The sequence below is a fragment of the Lissotriton helveticus genome, chromosome 5_1 (genome assembly GCF_964261635.1).
Source record: "Lissotriton helveticus chromosome 5_1, aLisHel1.1, whole genome shotgun sequence".
NCBI lineage: Eukaryota > Metazoa > Chordata > Amphibia > Caudata > Salamandridae > Lissotriton > Lissotriton helveticus.
This window is the reverse complement of record NC_136065.1, coordinates 1,088,518,149-1,088,535,037: the sequence shown is the minus strand read 5'-3', so window position 1 is coordinate 1,088,535,037 and position 16,889 is coordinate 1,088,518,149. Positions and strand designations below refer to the sequence as shown.

The 16,889-nt window shown below is 46.7% G+C and overlaps 1 protein-coding gene across 2 annotated transcripts in view; it reads right to left on the bottom strand.

Annotated features, from left to right (window-relative positions):
• The window catches only part of AS3MT (arsenite methyltransferase), a 263,586-nt gene that overhangs the window by 165,891 nt on the left and 80,806 nt on the right, over positions 1-16,889 (bottom strand). The window contains exons 5-6 of one of the 2 annotated variants that reach the window (XM_078643672.1): positions 13,198-13,334; positions 811-880 (exon numbers count right to left, since the gene is read on the bottom strand). The exons of the other annotated variant lie outside the window; for it this stretch is intronic. Of the exons in view, the coding sequence (XP_078499798.1) occupies positions 811-880; positions 13,198-13,334 (207 nt within the window). The remainder of the gene's footprint in view (positions 1-810; positions 881-13,197; positions 13,335-16,889) is intronic. 2 annotated transcript variants of the gene reach the window in all.

Below are 16,889 nucleotides of genomic sequence, written 5' to 3'. Positions count from 1 at the left end.
GGTAAATTTCATCCATAAGGGGCTCTAATTGCATGGACACTTTAAATTCAAAAAATTTCGAGGTTAGAGTCCCTATTCTGGGGTTTGATAGCACTGAATCTCTAATATAGTCCCAGTACCTTTGTTTCAAGATCCTTTTTGAGCTATTTGTGAGAGAGTCAGGGTCAAACCAAAAATCACTTAACCCTAGTTTTTCGAACCATTTTTTGACGTACTCTAACCATGGCAAATGCGTGATATTCCTTATAGTCAGTATCTCTTTCAATGCTTCTCTGTAATCAGTCAGCTCCTCAATGGACCATAAACGGACCCAATAGAGCAGCAACCTTTTTCTCTTCTATCCCTCCACTATTCTTCTCAATCCAAATAACAGACCAACATATCCACCGCTCAAATTAATTTCATATTTCACTCTACTAATTCACCACTATTCCTTTTGGGTTCCGGAGTAGCGTACTACTTGACGAAAAAGTGCTTCAACACCTTGTCAGGGGTAGTAAGCACTATATAAATACAGTTACATTGCTTGCCCAGTTGGTGCTCGATTACAATGAGCCAAAATGTTCAGGTTTTTATTTTCTACTGAACAAAGCACTCACTTCTTTTATTTGATGAAACTTACAAAGTAAAGCTGGACAATGGGCAAGGCGCCAGGACATGTTGTGGGGGGGAATTCACAAATACATACAACCAACTCGCAGATCCAGTTACTGACCACACAATGGCATTGCAGACGGAAACATCGGAAGTAGGCAAGCCCCCATCGTCAGGAAGCTCAGGAGAACCAGGGGCGACAAAAGATTAAATTACCTTTAGAACTCTATAGGCCTCTCCAAGGACTGCTCTCTTATCCGGAGACAGGTTAATCACACAGTTGGAACTAAAAGATATATAAATATTTAAATCAATGACTCATCAAAATATTTTTTTATATTTTTCGTCCGAGTACAGAAAGGTGATAAAATGAGAAGTAAGAGCACATTCATTTAAAAAAATGCCTCTACTTACAACTCGAAGTAATCTTGCATGCAATGCTTCTCATTCCAGATATTAGTAATGGGTCTCAAGGTAATAATGGATAGACAATTCCAGGTGTCAGGTTTATCCAAGGGGGATAACCTCAGATCCATTACAGTAACAGTTATGCCCAGAGCTGGACTGGCCATAGCGGGCATCGGGTGTTTTCCGGGGAGGCTGGAAGGGTGGGGCCAATTTTGCACTGGTGGGGGGCTGTTTTGTTACTGGGGGCTGGGGAGGAGTGAACGGGGTAGGGGCTGGTCTGTCAAAATTGCCAGGGCTGCTTTGGGGTCCCAGTCCGGCCCTGCTTATGTTGTCCCCATTCTCTTTGCATACGGGGTTGCCTAAGTCTGTGCTACCATAAGGGATGAAGAGCTGGCTTGCTGTGTACAGGTAAAATCTTAGAATAAAGAAAACAAAGGAAAATCCCCCTGCCGCTGGTATCCAAAAGCAGAGAATCTTGCTCTTTACTGGGATAATGAATTCCCAAATGTAAAGAGCTTCCCTTATCTAGGAGTTATGTTTTCATCTTACAAGCCTGGTCACCTAGCATTGCACATCGTAGAATGCTATTTTCGAAAGCAATTGGACCACTGATTTCTCTCCCTCAACCATGCGGCGGGGGCAGTTGAAAGCAAGTTTACAAATATATAAGTCGCAATGTGTTCCTGTTGCTACTTATGGTTCTGCCAGTTTTTTGGGGGGGGAGGGGAGAGAGTGTGAATTGTGTAACCATACAATCAGAGGAAAGTAGGTTCTGTAGGCACCTGTTGGGTGTACCCCCTTCTTCTCCTCATATTATTTGTCACAAAGAGTTAAATCTGCTATACATATCCGATTTCATTAGAGCGAGACCATTGCTACTTTGGTTAACCATTTGGAGTAACGATCTGGCATCGTTCACAAGAGATATAATAAATCATTGTATCTCTTGCGATAATGGCTTTCAAATTCCGTGGCTGGCATATATTACAGAGAGATTCATGTCCTACCTATAACAAAAGGGAAGTAGCTTTAGCTTTCTACAATTTAGCTCGTGAAAATTGTCTTAATAGTGTAGTAGGGATACCTTTGATAACTGCATATTTGTCCCAGAGCATTTCCGAGTTACCACCTGTCTATTTAGAACACTCTTGTGGGAGATGGGAGCGTTTCCTGCTATTTAGATTCCGTGCTGATACAGTAAAATATTTACTGTGCTTTCCTATTGGGTACCAACCAAATCTCACGGCCATTCCCTGCACGTGCAATAACAAGTCAGGCTAAACCACTATACATTTTTTATTGTTTTGTAAATTTTATGAATTATATACCAGGATATTTTTGCTTCCACTTTTCAAAAGGAGATATCCTGGCATTAGACAGAGTGGATTTTGGAAAAGGGGGGTGGTGATGGACAGAGTTTCTGAATGATGCAGAATACTCTTACCAAGTCAATAGATCATGGTTTTTATCCATCACCGTTTTTTTAGCTCACTGCACCATCCCAGCTCAGAACCTGGCTATATGCAAATTAGTCTGTTCCTGTCCCAGTGCATGATGGGAACAGGGCAAACCAAACTACCAAGCCAATTCTATTATTTGTCACAAAGAGTTAAATCTGCTATACATATCCGATTTCATTAGAGCGAGACCATTGCTACTTTGGTTAACCATTTGGAGTAACGATCTGGCATCGTTCACAAGAGATATAATAAATCATTGTATCTCTTGCGATAATGGCTTTCAAATTCCGTGGCTGGCATATATTACAGAGAGATTCATGTCCTACCTATAACAAAAGGGAAGTAGCTTTAGCTTTCTACAATTTAGCTCGTGAAAATTGTCTTAATAGTGTAGTAGGGATACCTTTGATAACTGCATATTTGTCCCAGAGCATTTCCGAGTTACCACCTGTCTATTTAGAACACTCTTGTGGGAGATGGGAGCGTTTCCTGCTATTTAGATTCCGTGCTGATACAGTAAAATATTTACTGTGCTTTCCTATTGGGTACCAACCAAATCTCACGGCCATTCCCTGCACGTGCAATAACAAGTCAGGCTAAACCACTATACATTTTTTATTGTTTGTAAATTTTATGAATTATATACCAGGATATTTTTGCTTCCACTTTTCAAAAGGAGATATCCTGGCATTAGACAGAGTGGAGCAATGTTTTCATTAATTTCTCAACTGTTCGATAGTGAAACCTGTCTACATGTGGGCTTATTTTTTAAGACATGCTGTGAGGGCACGTGGCACTTTATTATTGTAATGACTGACTGCTATTCCTTGTTTTTAAATTATGTTTTAACATTTTGTGCTATGTATAGATATGTTTTTATCAGATTTATATTATTGTGACAATGTACTTATGTGGATGTAATGATTACTGTTTTATATGCAAGCACATTTATGGAAGGGTGAACTTTCAGAATAAAGAAACTTAACTGAACTGAATTCCCAAGTGCTTATCAAACCAACAAAGGATAAAGAGAATGAACTACATGCGTGGATTATAAAATTATACAAATTTAATACAAAATGTAATCACTATATATATTATCATTTCAATAAATATAACATATTCCAAGATAAATATTGAATCAATAATATAAGAAAGAAAAGGCACAGAAATAATATTAATTCTCATTCTCCACTCAAAACAACATCCATACCTCATCAGCCATTCCTACTCACAACCCAGTACTCTCACACTCTTCATACTATACTTTTGAGTGTCTACAATGTAAGTACAAAACCAAATAGTATATAACAGGAGCGGCAAAAGAGGAAGTCTTCCCAATATTGTAATATAATATGAACTCCAAATATTAATATAAATTATCCAATGTATAAAATAGGTTGAAACTTAATACAGGTGCCTAAATAAAACACTATAATATTCACAGTTGTAATCATTTGGCATTAGGCTTCTTGATATGGTGTTGACATTCTAATGCTCCTATTGTAGTCTGCGCCAACGCTCGTTTCGGTGACTTTCTGGTCCGGGGTTACACCTTCATCAGGGCGCTCAAATGATATGATCCTGTAGTAGACAGTGGAATGTAAGGAGGGTGGAAAGCCAGGCAACAAAAACGTATATATGGTGTTATAAAGGGGATTGCAAGAGTATCAAATAGGCAAGAGGACACACCCCTCAGGAAAATCTGAATGCAGACACCAGTCCTCTCATGGCCAACAGGAACCTTCCTGGTCCCGATAACGTGAGCAGCGCCTCATGCAGTGTAAATCTCTACCACACACCATAGTGGATAACAGTGAGTCCAGGTATGTATCAAATGAAATAAGTAGGCAATAGGTCTATTGCTGCACGTAGTACAGCCTCGATAGAAACTGGGTCCTGAGAATTAGCTTGACGTCACTAATATTCATCAAATGGTACAGGCAACAAAATAGGGGTAATATCTACGTACGTAGGCGTATTTCAATTAACAACTTCAATTTGAAACGAAGGATGGATGTGTTCTAATTATCAATTTGCCTCAGTCGAAAAGGGTATAAAGTTAATCATAAAGGCTATTTTGAATGGAAAAAAATCATGTCAGGGTGATTAGAATCATAGGGATTGTACATACGGTGGGACGGGAAAATACGGTCGTCCTCAGCCATAGAAGGCTTTTTAATGGGATTATAGCAAATCAGGAGGCATTCCAAATAGCGTGTAGTGACATTATAAAGAGTGCAAAAGAACTCCATGGGTTAGGCCTATGTCTCAAAGGCCTCCAACAAAGTCCTGCAGATGTCTGCCTGATCCCTGATACTGACAGCTGTTTATTAAGAATCACAATATTGCCCACAGTGGATGGAACTGAACGGAGGCTTCAAAGCAAAGTCTGGAAGCCTCAAGGGAAGGTCAGGTCGCAAAACTGCAACCATTTGCTCTAATAAGGGGACCTGCGGTAGATTTCCTAAATGATAGAAGTATTATCAGGTAGTTAAATGAGAGGTGTAGATAAGCAAAAACTAGCTCTTTGGTAGTGCTGGTTCCAAAAGTGAGCATGAGTGAGTGACTGTGGGGCTGTCAGAAGGGGGTGTGTGTCCAGTTGATACAAAGAGCACAACTATTTGTTAATCTAGATGGCTACCACCACCTGCCCTGCCATAAGGCAGCCACTAGCAACCTCTTAGCCAGAGACATTGACCCACTTGTGGGACACCCCCGCGCCGCACGGCCACCAGCTGCTGCGTGTGCCCCTTGCCTGCCTTGTGCCTCGCTGCTGCCTCGTTTGCCGGTTGCCGGCTGCCGCCGCTGCGGTTGTTTTTGCCCTTTGTTTTGACGATAATTTGTGCCTGCTTTGTTTTACTCTGATTTTGCCCTTGTTTTTTAGATTATTTGTGCCTGTTTTGTTTTAATTTCATTTTCCCCGTGTTTTGCTGTTCCTTCCTTGTTGGCCGCCTACCTCGCCGCCCTCCGCCCTCCCTTCCCGCCAACGCCGCTTTTCCCCGCCCTTTTTCTATTCTGTACCCTCCCCGCTCCCGCTTCCCAGCTGCTCCGCCCACCCGCGCACTTGGCCTTAAATGGCGACCGTGCGAACGTGCAACGTTGACGCGCAGCGGGCGCGCCGAAGGCGCGCCAAAGGTAAGCCCGTCTGCGCCCGTCCGCGCCTGGACCGCGCCCAGGGCCAGGACCCCTGGCCCACGAAGACCCCGACCTACCCGCCTGACGTACTCCGCCGCAACCCTCATCGCACTCAACACCGGCCGACTTCCAGACTGCCACCAAGCCACTCCAAAACGTACCCACGGAACTTTCAGCTGCCACGCCTGCAAGTTCTCCTGCATCCGGACCTGCCCCGCACCAGCTCTCGCCAAGTCGAACACCAGCAGCACCCACCTCAAGTGCATCCTGCTCAACACCCGCTCCGTCCACAGACACGCCATCGAACTCTGGAACCTCCTAGACGCCACAGCCCCTGACGTTGCCTTCCTCACGGAGACCTGGATGAACGCCTCTTCAGCTCCCGACATCGCCATCGCTATCCCAGAGGGCTACAAGATCGTCCGGAGGGACCGAAACGCCAACCAGATGGGAGGAGGCATCGCCATCATCCACAGGAGCACCATCCGTCTCACGACCAGCACCGACAACACCCTGACCAGCGCCGAACACCTGCATTTCCAGATCCACACCAACCCGAACACCACCCTCAGAGGCACTCTGATCTACCGACCCCCTGGTCCACGCACGCAATTCAGCGAGGACATCGCCGACTTCGTCAGCCCGCATGCCCTCCCCTCCGCTGACTACATCCTCCTGGGAGACCTCAACTTCCATCTGGAAAACAACAACGACCGCAACACCAGCACCCTGCTCGACAACCTCGCCAACCTGGGACTCAAGCAACTGGTGTCCACCCCCACCCACCGCGCCGGACACACACTCGACGCCGTCTTCTCATCCTGCACAGACATCGACTTCAGCCACGCCACAGAGCTTCAATGGACGGACCACAGCTGCGTCCACTTCACCTTCAAGAGAACGACGACCCACCAACACCAGCAACAGGCCGCCCGCAGAAGCTGGAACAAGATCACAGCAGTCCAGCTCGCCACCTCCCTGAGCCAGCACCCTCCTGCCAGCTCAGCGAACCCCAGCCAGGCCGCCGACAACCTCACGAAGTGGATCAGCAACTGCGCGGACGAACTCGCCCCTCTGAGGACCCCGCCTAGCAGACCCGGCAGCAAGAAGGCCCCATGGTTCACCGACGAACTCAAGAGCTCCAAGAAGAACTGCCGAGCCCTCGAGAAAGTCTGGAAAAGGGAACCGACACCGGACAACAGGACCTCCTACAAACTTGCCACCCGGAAACACCACCAGCTGATCCGCGCCGCCAAGAAAACAGCATTTAAGGACCGGTTGGACAACAACGCACACAACTGCAAGGAACTCTTCAACATCGTGAAAGAGCTTTCCAACCCCAGCGCAGGAAACAACGACGTCACCCCATCGCAAGACCTCTGCAACTCCCTCGCTTCATACTTCCACAACAAGATCACGGACATACACAGCAGCTTCAACAACCAACCAACGCACACCATGACCGAACAACCACCCCCCACCACCACCCTCCACGCCTGGACCCCGATCAGCACCGAAGACACCATCCGCACGATGAACTCCATCCACTCCGGATCACCGACCGACCCCTGCCCTCACCACGTCTTCAACAAGGCCGACGCTGTCATCGCACCCCACCTGCGAGACATCATCAACACATCCTTCGACACCACCATCTTCCCTGAGAGCTGGAAACACGCCGAACTCAGCGCTCTACTCAAGAAACCAACAGCGGACCCCACCGACCTCAAGAATTACCGCCCCATCTCGCTTCTCCCGTTTCCAGCCAAAGTCATCGAGAAGACCGTCAACAAGCAGATGGCCGCCTTCCTCGAGACGAACGGATCCCTCGACCCCTCACAGTCCGGCTTCCGAGCCAACCACAGCACCGAGACCGCCCTCATCGCCGCCACCGATGACATCCGAGCCCTGATGGACAATGGAGAAACAGCGGCCCTCATCCTCCTAGACCTCTCCGCGGCATTCGACACTGTCTGCCACCGCACCCTAGTGCAGCGCCTCAGCGACGTCGGAATTCAGGAGAAGGCACTGGAATGGATCATCTCCTTCCTCGACGGAAGAACACAGAGAGTCCGCCTACCACCGTACAAGTCAGAGGCCTCCGAAGTCATCTGCGGCGTCCCCCAAGGATCATCTCTGAGCCCCACCCTCTTCAACGTCTACATGAGCCCCCTCGCGGCCATCGTACGCAAACACAACCTCAGCATAATCTCCTACGCCGACGACACCCAGCTGATCCTCTCCCTGACCAACGACCCCGCCGCCGCCAGAGCCAACCTGCACGAAGGGATGAAAGAGGTAGCCGAGTGGATGACGATCAGCCGCCTGAAACTGAACTCGGACAAGACGGAGGTCCTCATCCTGGGCTCCTCACCCTCCGCCTGGGACGACTCCTGGTGGCCCCCCGCCCTGGGCACCGCACCCAAACCGACAGACCATGCACGCAACCTGGGCTTCATCCTGGACTCCTCCCTCTCCATGACCAGGCAAGTAAACAACGTCTCCTCGGCGTGCTTCAACATCCTACGCATGCTACGGAAGATCTTCTGGTGGATCCCCACCGAGACCAGGAAGACCGTCACCCAGGCCCTCGTCACCAGCCGTCTGGACTACGGCAACGCCCTATACGCCGGTACCACCGCCAAGCTCCAGAAGAGACTCCAGCGGATCCAGAACGCCTCAGCCAGACTCATCCTCGACATCCCACGAACCAGCCACATCTCCGGACATCTGAGAGACCTTCACTGGCTCCCCGTCAACAAAAGAATCACCTTACGCCTCCTCACCCACGCACACAAAGCCCTACACGACCAAGGCCCGAGCTACCTCAACAGCCGAGTCAACTTCTACGCTCCCAAACGCCACCTCCGATCAGCCAACCACGCCCTCGCCGCCGCCCCCCGCAGCCGAAGAGCGACTACAGGAGGAAGGTCCTTCTCCTACCTGGCCGCCAAGACCTGGAACTCCCTCCCAACCGACCTGCGCCTGACCCAAGACCACCTCTCCTTCAGGAAGAAGCTGAAGACCTGGCTGTTCGAGCAGTAGCGGCACCCCCCCCCCCAGCGCCTTGAGACCCTACGGGTATGTAGCGCGCTTTATAAGTGTCACTGATTGATTGATTGATTGATTGAGGCAGAGAAAAACAGATTCTTGTTGAAGGTGTGGGGCAAAAGGAGGCCCTGCCCCTAAAGTACTGGAAATCCTTGACCTGCTGCGGGGTCCAACTAGACAGAACTAAACAACAGCTCATTTCTTGAGGGTTAAGCTGATTCTTCCCATCAGAGGTAAATTTATGGACTCTGTCCTGAAATCCCTTTTAATTGGTGAAAATTCCAGTCATGCTAGAAAATGCTAGGAAAGACCAATGAAAAGGGTCTATGTAGCAGTGCCGTGAAGGTCCCTGTGCATCATAACATTTTGCTTTGCCTCGTTCTTGCCCAGATTCAGCATAAACATGACCTCCTCTTTGATTAAATAGGTAGGACAGAGACGTAACGACTGAAATGCTGCTAGACTGGAGCCCAACGTGGCTATAAAACCATTAGCAATAATTATCATGTTATAAAGAGACCATGTGATTGTAATATTTTATGTCAAATGTTTCGAATCTTTGGCCTCATTGACCATATGAGAGATAGCCAAGCTGTTCCAGGAGGATGCTAGCACCACAATAACCTGGAAGGAAGGAGAACCAGTGACAGAGGCGGACTCACCCTTGTGAGGACTTATATTCGTTGCCTAAAGAAAAGATTTTTGTGCCATCAAACGGAGCCATCTATTCAATGGATGAAGACACCAGATTAGTCCTGCTGGGATTGCATATGAGCAGTGTGTTATCATGGTGGTCCAGGACTACGGCATATTGGACATTATGGGCCTGCCACAGAAATCACAATGGGCCCACTCAGTCACTCCCTTGAAAGAAGCAACGACTGGCTGATCTGGTTGTGGACACCAATGGTTCCATTATCAACTGAATTAATCCTACAAAAAATATTTGGAGCCTTGCTAAGGTGCTTTAAATACTGTATGGCTGATGAAGCAGTAATGCTGCCTAATAAGGAGAGTGTGTACGCATTATTGGCTGCCTTTTGTCTCCCACTCTGGCTTTCTCTAAAGACAGAGTCCCAGGTCCTCAAACGGCTCAAGACCAAAAGAGTGAGCATCAGTTGTGATGGCAGGGGAACCACTCAGTCTTGTACTGCAACCCAGGCTCATCTTCATTATTTGTTTTTGGTTAAAAGTTGATGCTGTACGCAGTGATTTGTTAGCTTTGGTGCCTCTTGGCCGTTATGCCTTGTGATTAGTGCATCAATTCACAGGTTATTTATTTACTTTTTTGCAGTGTTATATAGCACAAACTCACCCCAAGCGCAATAGGGCTCTTTCCATGAGCACCGGATTACATTTTTATTTAGTCACAGGAAGATTCAGTGATTTTCACAAGATGCTGAGCCAGTGCCGGAACACAAGCCTGGTTCCCCAGTTTTAGAGTGGGCAGCTCTGACCACACCTACTTCCTCTGCTCCATAAGAAGCCAATGAGAGGACAAAAGTGCAGGTGTTATGTTGCTGGTCTGTCCCAGGTGGCAAGCACTCAACAGCTTCATAATATAATATTTAATTACAACTCCAACCATGAATCTGGAAAAAAAGTTTCTTTTCTTCTCTTCCTTTACCAGAAAATTTGCAGTCAGCAATAAGAGACAATTGATGTTAAAACAAGGTAATGTTGGTGGATCACCATTTAGATACAACATCAAATATTCATAGTACAATATAAAACTGCACAAAAATGTGGGCACTTGACTTACACATTCTTGCATCTGTTTAAATAAAGGATGCAATTAAGTGCTAGGGTTATTTGCAAAACCACTGATTAGTTTATCAGCCCACAAGGGGAATTTCAGATGCTCAGCCACGATCTCCGTAACAGGAGTGTTGTTAACATTTTGGCATAAATGCAAAAGTACCCTTTTCATAAGACAATAAGCTTACCTCAATCAACATATGCAAGTTATTCAAGACGTGGCAAAACATGGGTTTCTTGGGAGCTATCCAGATGCTCAGCTCAAATTACACTAGTGTTTGTCAAATCTCACAGATGAGAATATCTTTCACCAGGATTCTTTGAAGTTCTTGCACTTTCTAACAAGGACTTCTTAGATCAGGTCCAGCTAAATCTCTGGAAAGCATAAACATGAATTGAATTGAATTGAATGTAGTCTTGTAAAGCGCAGACTTAGCCCAAGGGCATCAAGGCGCTAATGCGGAGCAACCGGACACAGGAAAAAATAGAGCTTAAGCAAAGATATCAGGAAAAAGCCAGGTTTTTAAGGCCTTGCGAAATACCAAAAGAGAGGCCTGACTGGAGATCCCTAAAGCAAGAGAGTTCCACAGTTTAGGCGCGGCCATGGAGAAGGCTCTGCCACCCCATTTGACCTTCTGAAACCTAGGAACAACAAGAAGGTTTTTATGTAAAGATCGAAGGGGTCTACTGGGGGCATTATGCTGGACAAGCGACTTGATGTCTTCAGGACCAGCATCATAAAAGGCTTTGTGGGTCAAACACAGGATCTTAAAAGTGATCCTGCGGTCCATTGGAAGCCAGTGCAGGCTCCTAAGTGCGGCCTTGGCTGAATTGTGTCTAGGAAGATTCAACACCAGCCTTGCTGCCGCGTTCTGTGCCATTTGGAGCCGGTGGATAAGGCTCTTATTAATGTCCATATAAAGGGCATTGCAATAGTCCAGTCTGGAAGACAGTAATGCCATATTGGCCCGTTTACGTGCATCAGGGGAAAGATAGTGGGAGATCTTCCTGTGAGTCCTAATAATACCAAAACAGGTGGAAACAGTCCTGTTTACCTGAAGATCTAAGGAGAGGGCAGTATCCACTATCACCCCCAGATTTTTCCCATGGGATGCCGGGCAAGGGCACTCCCCGAGCACGGCCGGCCACCACTCACTGGACCAGATTTCCTGATCTTTCCCAAAGATCAGAACATTGGTCTTTTCTCCATTCAACTTCAGGAAGTTCTCCACCATCCATTGGGAAACAGCCTCCATACAGTTCCTAAAATTAAGGGCACAGTCCTTTACCGTATGTGTAATAGAGACTATTATTTGGGTGTCGTCCGCATATGACAACACCTCCAACCCAAATGATCTCACCACACTTGCAAGGGGGGCCACATAAATGTTAAAAAGCGTGGGGCTTAAAGAGGAGCCCTGTGGGACCCCACAGTGCAAGGGTTTAGGGGCGGAGAGGAACTGGCCCATCTTCACCCTCTGTTCTCTTTCGTAGAGAAAGGAGGCAAGGAGACTCAGAACAGAGCCCTCAACACCAATGTCTCATAATCGGGACACCAGTATATGGGGAGACAGTGCGTCGAAGGCTGCGGTGAGATCCAGCAGAATCAAGAGAGTGGTATGGCCAGTGTCAACCTGAGTGCGGGTGCTATTAAGGACTGCCGTAAGGGCAGTCTCCGTGCTATGATGTCTCCTGAAGCTGTGTTGGAATCTGTCCAGAAGGTTGTGGTCCTTTAAATAAGTACTAAGGTGGAGATTTAAATAAGCCACCAACATCTTAGCAGGGGCAAGCAGTAAGGAAATGGGTCAAAAAAATTTCAGATCGCCCGGATCCAAAGAGGGTTTCTTTAAAAGAGGCTTCACACGGAGGGATAGACTCCCTCAGAAATGGCACGGTTCATGACCTCCATAAAAGGAGGAATGACCGCTTCCCGGCAGGCTTTAAGCACCTTAAGAGGACAAGGGTCCAAGGGAGAGCCTGAGTTGACGTTATCAAGAAGTCTGTCAACCATCTCTGGTGACAGCAGGGGAAAGCTTAGAAGTCTCGGGGTCAGCCCCCTAGGCAGACTCTCTCCTAAAGGGGTAGGGATTGGAATGCCTGAACTGATAGAGGAGTTGGCTGTTTCTAGTGCAACATAAATCTCCGAAATCTTAGTATGGAAAAAGCTGGAAATGTTATCACAAAGTTCTTTGGATCCTTCTATGGGGTCTGCTACTTGTGGAGAGGTTAAAGAATCAATGATCTTAAAGAGATCCCAGCCTTTTCTGCGCGTTACTAATTGCTCAAATAACTTTCTGTTTGGAGTAGAACCAAGAGAAATGGTTGGATTAATTAAATTAATAGAAAGGCATCATGCTTGTGTCATAGGCATTAAAACATTGATGTTCCTCTCATCTTTCCAATATTAGCCTTTACATGTCTTCTTGTGCTTGGATGCTTCGCTGCTGAATAAGTTGAATTGAGCAGAGGTTTTAACCATTCTCACATGTAGATTACTTAAGGTAAGTTACTCAGACATTATTCTTATAGAACGCTGAATTTGTAAGTTAGATTAGCCACATCACAGCTGACAATAACTAAATGGACCTAGCAACACAGGGAACAAGATATCGCATCTATAGGAATGGACAACTCAGATCTATTTCTTTCCCTCAGAGAGACATATGTATATTTGGCAAATAATCTCATACCTACACTATAGCACAGGGCAAAGAGAGGCTTATGAAAAAGAAATATGTGTAAATTGAACCATTGAGTGGCCTATAGTAAAACAACATATGTTACTCACATAACAATATCATAGCTTTTATCCCGTATGCCGGCATCACCAAGCTTTTCCATGTATCCATGAACAAAGTCCACATTGGGCTGCTTAAAACCAAACTTCTTCATGTGATATTCAATATGTTTTTGGGCTACTTCAACCTAAACAAACAAAAAGAACAAATATAAATGCAAAATTAGACTTTAAACCTCAAAATAAGGCATACCTTTACAAAGGATTTTCAAAAGTGATAGGTTGGCTGCACTTATCTGATTGCCGCGCATCCTTTAAATCTTCTCCATCCAGAGGCATACCACAGGCAAAAGGAAACGGAAGGGAAGAGGTCACACAAAGGGGCTTATTACGATGTGGGGCGGAAGTACTGTTATGGGTGGGGAACCGCCCGACCTTAGGTCGGTGGTTTGGGCTGCATTATTTGGATCCAACCATCCATAGGGATGTCGGAAACATCAATTTTTCAATGGAAACTTGTGCTATGGGCCTTTTCCGCTGTTTTCAAACATCCCTGCACCATGTGGCAGGCACCTCATGGTGCCTGCCATACAGTGCAGGGATGTTTAGGGGGGCACAACTGGTCACCCCGCCCCCCCGATCGGAGGGCCTCTAGGGAAGGGGGCCCTGCTAGGGGACCCCCAATGTCGCTTTCAGAAAGCCTGTCCATGTCGGAAAGAGAGACAGGGAATGGTTGTCGGAAACCGACATCATAATCCCAACGGTGGAGCCATCATCATTAAGGGATTAAGAAGTGTTTGATGCACTGACGGGCTCCTTGAGCCAGTCGGAAGCGCTGCGGACGGTCCCTCCACCTGCTGCCTCCGACCGCACACATTGTAACATGTTGGTCGGACCTCAGCAGCAGATGGCGGTAGGACCTTAATCGATGAGCTGTCGGTTGTGGTCTGACCGCCATCGTAATCGGCCCAAAAGTGTCAGCTATTCCATCGTAGAAGCACTTCCAGCAGTTTGGGTTGCTTCATTCACCAATGTCAATTTAATTTGCAATAATTATCTGACCATTACTATGAACAAGCGTGATTTGTAGGAGTATTTATTTCTTCCCTCTAGGCCAGCTTGCAAGGTCCTCAGCAGGGGTTAAACTGTTGGAACTAACTTTGTAAAAAAAATATACAAAAATGCTAAGCTCATATGTCTACCTGAAGTGGGGAATTTCATCACTGTCACACAGAAATGAAAAATAAAAAGTTGCGCAGATGAAAACGTTACTTCTGTACTGCACAGTGCCACTCAAAGTCTTCTGAGGTCTGCTGAACATGTCATTGTAAAGGAATACCGATATAAATGTGTTAAACTATGTTATTTTCAAAGTAATGCAAACATGTGACTTCCAACTGTTGAAAATGAATAGCAACTTGCAGCGTGTATCAAAGTATTACTGTCATATTGCATTTGTGTACTGTATCGTAAAAGTATTAAATTGATAGATGAGACATTAGAGCAGTGCATTAAAACAGAGAAAAATTGATGGTTAAGAACGAAAAAATACAATGCTTTCAAATATTTTGCACACAGCAATGTTAAATACAATAATCATGCAGCAGGTTAACATAACCTCAGAAGGAGTCCCAAAAAGGGACACCATCACCGCCCAGTGATAGTCTACAGCACTCCTGTGGTCGTTAGACCCCAGACGCCATTCCCCCAACTGCTGCTGTGCTGCACCTCACACCATGGTAAAAGCTTTCACCTGTACCCACTGACAGTTCTCCAGCAGCCCCCCACCCACACCACCACACAAATACTAACAATGCTCTCAACACCCCCTCTCAACACACACACCACACAAGAACCAACACCTACACACCCACCTTACACCACAGTAAACAGTCAACATCCATTTGCATACATGCTTCTCAAAACACGATCACTCAGTAAACACACAACCTAAATATGGTACCTTCTGAGCAATGATGCACCAGACATCCTCTTCATCAAAGAGACCTGGCTCAACCCCTCATTGGCTCCCGATATCGCTATGACAATACAAGCGGGCTACAAGGTCGCTCGACAGGGCCAACTTCACAATCCAGAAGGAGCCCTTGCTATCATCTACAAAAAATCCATCAAATGCACAACTTCCAGAGAGACCGCCACCACATTCATGGAACACCTACACTTCAAGCAGCACACCTCTGAAAAATTCACCCTGAACGGGTCCCTCACCTACCGACCACTCAGACCAGGGGCCACCTTTACCAACCTCATCACTGATTTTGACGCTCTGCTAACCATCGACTCCAGAGACTACATTCTCCTCGGTGACCAACTTTCACCTGGAGGACCGAAACGACCCCAGCTCCACAGCACTCATCGAAAGCTTGAGCACAGCTCGTCACAGAGCCAGCGCACACTGCAGGACACAACTGGACCCCATCATCACCACAAGCAACAGCATCAAATACAACTCCATCAGACGTCTCACATGGACTGACCACTTGATCATCCACTTCTAAATAAACAAACCTCAAGTCAACACCCCTACCGGGTTCAGCACTCCAAGCTGCAGCTGGGGCAAAATCACAGAAGCAGATTGGCTCCGGGCCCTCAGCACTAATCAGCTTAGCCCACAGACAACCTCGACAAGGACATCAACAACTGAATAAAATAACTGAGTGGACTCCCTTACACCCATCATACCCAATGAGCATAGCCGGCTGATGCATAGAAAACCTCAGAGACACAGAACAACACTGTAAACAGCTGGAAAGGAAATGGAGAGCGAGCCACAACAATCACAGACAGAACTACCTACAAGGCTGCACATAGACGCTAGCACCAGAAAATTAGCGAAACCAAGAAAAAAGCACTAGTGGACCGAATTTAAGGAAGCTTCAACAGGTGCAAGAAGATCTTCTCAATCATCAAGGAGCTCACCCCGCCCTCAGCCCCTGCGACATAGCTGCCTTCTAACACCTTTGTGACATCCTATCCAACTTCTTCCACAGCAAAATCACAAACATCTACAGCAAGGTTGCACACCAATCCAACCCCAGAGAACTCATCACTAACCAAGCCAGCCACCTGGATAAATGGACAACCCTCACCAGAAAAGACAAAGCGGCAATCCTGCAGACCATCCACTCAGGGACCCAACTGACCCATGTCCCCACCACATCTACAACCTAGGAACATCACCAATCAGCACCACACTGACCCTCATCATCAACACCTACATCATATCCGACACTTTCCCGGATTAATGAAAATTTGCAGAAATCAGTACCCTCCTCAAGCAGCCCACAGCCAACCTGAATCAGTTGAGCAACTTCCGACCCATCTCCCTTCTTCCCTAACTAGCTAATGTGATTGAGAAGGCCATTAACAAACAACTTACAACCCACTCAAACTTTACCATCTTCTAGACAACACACAATCAGTATTCAGAAAGAACCACAGCATAGAAATAGCACTCATTGCGGCCACCAATGACATTCCAGAAATCTTGGACCGTGGAGAAACAGGTGAACTCATTCTGCTCGACCTCTCCACGGCATTCGACACAGTCTCCCACAACACCCTCATTTAAGGCAGCACAAGATTGGCATACGAGGATCCGGTCTCAAATTGATCTGTTCCTTTCTCATGGGAAGGACCCGAAGGGTCAGGCTGCCACCCGTCACATCTGAGAGCAATAAACTCATATGTGATGTCCGACAGGGATCGTCCCTCGGCCCCAC